This window comes from Hipposideros armiger, unplaced genomic scaffold (genome assembly GCF_001890085.2).
Source record: "Hipposideros armiger isolate ML-2016 unplaced genomic scaffold, ASM189008v1 scaffold_695, whole genome shotgun sequence".
NCBI classification, from domain to species: domain Eukaryota; kingdom Metazoa; phylum Chordata; class Mammalia; order Chiroptera; family Hipposideridae; genus Hipposideros; species Hipposideros armiger.
Genome location: NW_017732045.1, coordinates 1063321 through 1069711, shown reverse-complemented (window position 1 = coordinate 1069711; position 6391 = coordinate 1063321). Strand labels below are relative to the sequence as shown.

The window sequence follows — 6391 nt, the reverse complement described above, 5'->3', positions numbered from 1 at the left end:
GTAAAATATTGGGTTGTCGGAAAAGTCATGATGCATTTTTGCAACGAAAAACATAGAAAAAATACGTCATGACTTTTCCGACAACCCAATAGTATGAGCCTAATCATCTCTACTTCCTTTCTGCAAGAGATTGTTCTGGGCTTCGCTAAGAATGTGCTGAGGTGTGGTGTGGTACCTAAAACCGTGGGCTCCGAAGTCAAACAGACCTGAGTTCAGTTGGGCAATTTCTTAGGTTCTCCATGCCTGTGCCTCATCTATAAAATGGGAGTGATTTCAATTCTGCCCTCCTGGGGTTGTGAAAATTCAGTGAGATGATACTGATAAAACACTTAGCAGCAACCCTGACACCTAGTACTCACAAATGTTAGCTATTAATGTTGTTATCACCGTCACCTTTATTGTAACCTCTAAGGACAGCCCCATTGGCTTTGACACCAAGACAGGAAAGTGTACTGAGGGACGAGTCAGACAAAATCTTCACTTTTTGCAAGACAAGAGCCTGAGCTTTCTTCGGTCAGGTTGGAGCTAATCAGACCTCTTCACACTGTTGGGAGGTCAAGTTACATGCACCTGATGGGCATTCGCAAACATCCCTTTTCTTCTCCCACTTTATGTTTCTGCCACCCTCCCTTCTGTGGTTGGTGTCAAGGCTAGAGATCTGAGGCCAATAAATTGTTTTATAACTTTTCCAGGGTAATTGCAACAATAGTCATTTATAGGACATTATTTGAACTCATTGTAATATACTTATTTTGGCTAATCTGTATATATCAGTTAATTATTGCACAAAACATGTCCCACTGCCCTCAGAAATACATAATGAAGAGAGGAAGCTTTCTTGGTCAAATATGTTGAACACTCAACCCCTTTTTGGAGAGGCACATGCTCATGAAGATATGAAAGTTTCTGAGAAGTTTTGTTGTGAAGACAGACACCTCTTTATGTTTAACCCAGTTTTGCCCCACGTTGTTTGACCATGGAACAGATTATTTGTGAAATGTCTTATGATATCTCAAGGATCATTAAGGTACCATGGAGCACAGTGTGGAAAATGCTCATCAATGATGCGTACTATTCATCAAAATTGATGATTAAGAATTTGCTTTATTTTTCTCTCATTATCTTCCATTATCCTTTGGTAGCAGGGCGAATAAAGCACCAGTCAGCCTCAGAGAGGCTGGCGTTAGAGCTCTCATGAGTTTCTTTTTCTGATTATGTAGTTTTAGGGAATTCCAGGATGTGTGCACAAGTACTGCCTTGACGGAATGTGATTTCTCAGATCTTTCCATATATGGTGAGCACACCTTGCGAGTCAGGGCTGAACTTGCAGATGAGCATTCAGACTGGATTAACATCACCTTCTCTCCTGTGGATGACAGTAAGTCACTTGATGGTAATGTCATCATCATGCCTTGGGTTTTATCCCATTAGTTTTCTCATCAGTAACAATTCTTTGAGTGCCCATAAAGTGGGTGGCCTGGTACAAGGAGCTTAGGGAATATATAATAAAGAGGGCCTGTGGCCTTAAAGAAATTCATGGGAGAGACAGGAAAGGATAGGCGTAAAGTCACTAAGATAATTAAATATAAACTTCATAACTTTAGTGTCTTGAGGGTGAGAATGAATTGGGGCCAGTGTTAATGAGAAGAGCTGAAAAGATTAATGCACAATCACATGCCGCTTAAACGACGGGAATGCGTTCTGAGAAATGCATCATTAGGCGATTTTATCATTGTATGAACATCGTCGAGTTCACCTACACAAACCTAGATGGCATAGCCTACTACGCACCTAGGCTATGTGGATAGCTTATTGCTCCCAGGCTACAGGCATGTTACTGTACTGAATACTGTAGGCAATTGTGGTATCTGTGTATCTAAACATAGGAAAGGTAAAGTAATACGGTAAAAAAAGATAAAAATGGTTCACCTGTGCAGGGCACTTACCATGAATGGAGCTTGTGGGACTGGAAGTTCAGTGAGTGAGTGCTGAGTGAATGTGAAGGCCTAGGGCGTTACTGTCCACTACCGTAGACTTTATAAACACTGTGCACTTAGGCTGCACTAAATCTCTAAAACAACACGAGATTAAATCAAGCACAAGAGAAAATGATGCAGTCAAGACATGCGGTAAACATGAGACGTGCAGTGTGAAGCTGCTGCTGGCATAACATGCTGTTTTATAGCAAACTTTTTGTTTTTTTAAGATTTTTATTGGGGAATTGAGGGAGGGAACAGCGTTGGGAAATCAGGGAAGGGGAACAGACAAGTTGCTGTCCTTTTGTTCTTCAGTCTAGTTGTGGAGGACGTCGCTTCACTGGCCCATGTTGGTATTATCATTGNTCCCTCCTCCGCGTCTCCCGCGGCCCATCCCGCGCCACCCGCCTCTCTCACCGGGCTCGCGGCGACAGGAGGGGACCCGGGGACCGGCGAAGGCGAAGGAGCGGGTGGGGCGGCGGATAGCCCCGCCCCCGCCGGTTCCCGGAAGCGGCCTCGGGGCTGGGCGAGCCTGTGTTTCGTGACGCAAACTGGGGCAAGCGGGGGTGTGCCCGGCGCCCGCCGGCGACCCCCTGAGCGCCCCCCCGGGTTCCCGGCGCGGTCATGGCGCGCAGCCTCCGGAGCTTGCTGGGCAGTTGCCTCGTGGTGTCAGGTGAGGAGTCTGCGGGGAGTGGGCACCGGACTGTCGCCCGTGCCCGCGCCGTACGCCTGCCTAGGCCAGGCCGCCTGCACGGGGACCTGGACCCAAATCCGCGCCGCGTCCCGACCCGAGATGCGCTTGGGAACCGGGAGGCCCGGCTGCGACAGCGGACAGCAGTGGCCCCCAGGGTGACCCCTGAGCAGACCCCCCCTAGGCACACTGGAAGTGACCTAAGTGCCTGGTCCGCCTCCAGGGCCTCCCATTCAGCCCTCAGCACCCCAACATCTGAATTCTGCCCCCTCAACGCCACAGCTGTGTTGTAGCTTCTGAGTTCCAAGTCCAGCGAAACCTTTTCTGCTCGCCTGTAAATTACCTGCCCAGGCCCAAACCATGATGGCCGACCCCTCCTTCCTTCCTTCTGATGAACTCGTTCCTGGCCTTCCAGGGTACCACAGCCTCCCTTTCTCCTTCCTCCCGCTCATGCTGCTTCCACCAGAGACCCACCACCTCTGCCAGATCTCTGCACAGCCAAGTTCACACCGAGCCGCTTCTCTCCTTCCCCTACACCATCCCTCTGGGCATGAAATACCAGCCTTAGGCCCAAGACTCACATTTCTGCCTCTGTTGGCACTGGCTGGGTGATGGGCTAGTGGTGGCTTTCGATACTAGCCCCTCTGCTGTTGTGTATGTTTGACATTTTCTATTAAAAGGTTTTGAAATTATTTCTATCTCTAGCTCACATCTGCCCCCTGTGCCTCAGACTCATTGTCAGCTGCCCTTGACATTCCTTGCATAACTCCTCAGCATCTCAAACCTAATGCAAATAAAATGGGACTGTTGCTTTCCCTGTCCCCAGCCCAAATCAGGGTATCAGGTGCTTAAACCAGGAATGGAGATTAAGTTCTAATCCTCAACACCAAATGTGACAAAAAGTCTAGAGTGTATACCTCTGGAAGTGTATCTAAACTCCATCTGCACCCCTCCCCCCACACACACACACACCTTGATCCCATCGCCCAAATCCAGGTCACCCTCATCTGTCCCCACTCTTGCTCTCCATCCCCTGTCCTGCAACAATTTCTTCTCCTTGCTCTTAAAGCAAAATCCAGGCTCTTCAACACAACTAAATGTGTCTGTCTCTCCCTCACCCATGTCCCCATTTGAAGACATGGAGCCTTAGGGGAGACCCAAGTATTGGATATGATCATTTTCTTGGGCAACCTTTCTGAAAAAAAACGTTGCAAACTTTTCCCCTTTATTTTCACAGCTTTAGGAATGGTGCCTCCTCCTGAAAACGTCAGAATGAATTCAGTTAATTTCCAGAACCTCCTACAATGGGAGTCGCCTGCTTCTTCCAAAGGGAATCTGACTTTCACAGCTCAGTACCTAAGGTGAGGCTGGGATGCTCTTGGCAGGAGGGTGCCTGAGGATGGTGGCTCCGGGCTGGTCCCTGGGCTGGGCCACAGGAGAAAATCTGACTGCTGTTACCCACATGACCAGGACAGCTCATGGAGAGCCTCCCTGCTGGCTCATTTCTTTCTGTCCGGGGAATTCTTGTGAAAGCTCTGGTCTCTGAAAACACACAAATCAAATTCTTTTTACTTTTCCTTGCTGTGATGGTTCATGGTTTGACGATCGCAAGGACAGTAGTAGATGTAGACATTTTATCATCTGGACACGGATGTCATTGGCCACAGTGGTAGCCTACTACAAAGCCAGCATACTGGGTTGGTCACAATTGATGTTGTTTAAGAGAAAACTGTCACTGTAACTGACAGAAAAAACTGGCATTTCCAGTTATTTGAGTACTATTGCTAGAAGTCAGCACTATACAGATGCAAGCCATTGAAGAAAACTGAGGTATGGCACATCAGGAAGGCCCTCGCCATCTTACCACCCACCCCGTCCAATAGATTGTAACAGCACGTCCTAGTGCTGTGGGGTACAGGTAATTTGCTTAGTGGGTGCTCAGCGACCCCGTGGCTATGTCCTGAAATTGAAGGTAAAGACAGTTACTGCTATTAAATGCTCTGTTCTCTAAAAACATCAGAGGCTTATGAAGGAAGGGTGAGTGACACCCAAGACGATTATCTAAGTGGTGCTCTGACCTCCCAGTACCTGCCCTGCCTGTCAGTTTTTCTCTGGGCAAGCCTTCCCTTAGCACTCTGCCGTCATAGGTCATAGGCTAGACTGCAGGTGACACACCTTTATGCCAAGTGCAAACAGCAGCAGGAGACTGACTACCTGCTTCCAGTATGACTCAGAAACATACAAACATAATTCCTTCAGTGGAGCGGGAGAAAACGTGCGTCCCGGATTCCATTAATCCCACACTCCTTTTCATCTAGCTTTCATTTTTCTAAGCATGTTTAAGGCCTGCTAAGTCAGAGAAGTAGAACGATGAATAAGATAGTCCTTGTTTACTTTTAGTTTTAACTGTTTAGTTAGAAATAATTCCAAGCTAACAGAACATTTCAAAATTTCAAGTATAGTAACAGAGAACTTCCTAATAGCCTATATCCAAATTCACCAATTTTCAAAGGTTCGTCACATTTTCTCCTTCTCTCATACACCATGCCCTTTGCCCCTTAACATTTCATTGTGTATTTCATAAGAGCAAGGATAACCTTTTACATCACCCTAGTCATCAAAATTGGCAGCTTTAACATTGATACAATATTTTTATCTCATCTGTAATCCATATTCCACTTTTGTCAGTTTTCCTAAGGACTTGAGTCACTCTGCAACTTATTTCTTTCCTGTGATGTGGTTTCTTGCACTGATTGGCTTTATAATTTCACCTCTGTTTTCTCCACTCAGTCTTGATAGCTCTAGAGATTTCACTGTGGAAAATTTACTTCCTTCTCTCTCTGTCTCTCTCCTCTGTAGTTTATTTTTATTGTTCTGCTCTTTGCCCTTGTAGTACAGCTGTTTGGTTTGGGGCGTCCCTCTTTTTAGATGAGCGTTCCCAGTGGCTTCCCAGTAACCCAGAGTCAGTGCCTAGATTCCAGGTCTCCTCAGCATGGAAGCACAGACCAAGCATGGCACGTACTGGGGAGAACAAAACACATGCTGGATGTGTCCTTGGGGAAGAAATTTGATCCTGAAAAATCTGATTACTCTTCCATGGCTCTGTGAAACATTTGTTTAGAATTTAGCCTGGAAAAAAAAAAGAAGAAAAAAAGGAAACAAAGGATTTAAAAATATATATTTTAAAAAATAAAAAACAAAAAAAAAGTAAAAATAAAGCAAACAAAAAAAAGGCGACTTTAGCCTAGCACAAACTCTCATATATATGCATTACGTAGGGTGACCAGAGGAGGGTCACTTCAGAGGATGTGTTGGTGATTTTATATGGAAACATCTAAAAAAAAATTAGGCGGAAATATAAGGAATGGGTCATAGTACCGATTTAATGGGTAGAAAAATATTTTTAAATGTGATAAAGCTGACCTAGAGAGAGAGAAGTTATTGCAAAACAACTTTTGAAATACTCTTCCAGCCAATTGCTGCATTAGTTTAAATGAAGGAACTGGCCACATATGAGAAAACCACCTTAATGAAATGACCCCTGGATTTTCCAAGTGGCGGGATATTAGGCAGCCATGAAGAGGTGACTAATTGGTGAAATGTTTGTGGTACATCAAGTGAAAAAAGATTGTAAAATATTGGGTTGTCGGAAAAGTCATGATGCATTTTTGCAACGAAAAACATAGAAAAAATACGTCATGACTTTTCCGACAACCCAATAGTA

The 6391-nt window shown here is 45.4% G+C and overlaps 1 protein-coding gene across 1 annotated transcript in view; it reads left to right on the top strand.

Moving 5' to 3' along the window:
• Positions 1-976: 976 nt before the first annotated feature.
• IL10RB (interleukin 10 receptor subunit beta) overlaps positions 977-6391 on the top strand; it is a 24833-nt gene continuing 19418 nt past the window's right edge. Inside the window, exons 1-2 of the mRNA XM_019626949.1 lie at positions 977-1068; positions 1221-1378. Coding sequence (XP_019482494.1) covers positions 977-1068; positions 1221-1378 — 250 coding nt within the window. The remainder of the gene's footprint in view (positions 1069-1220; positions 1379-6391) is intronic.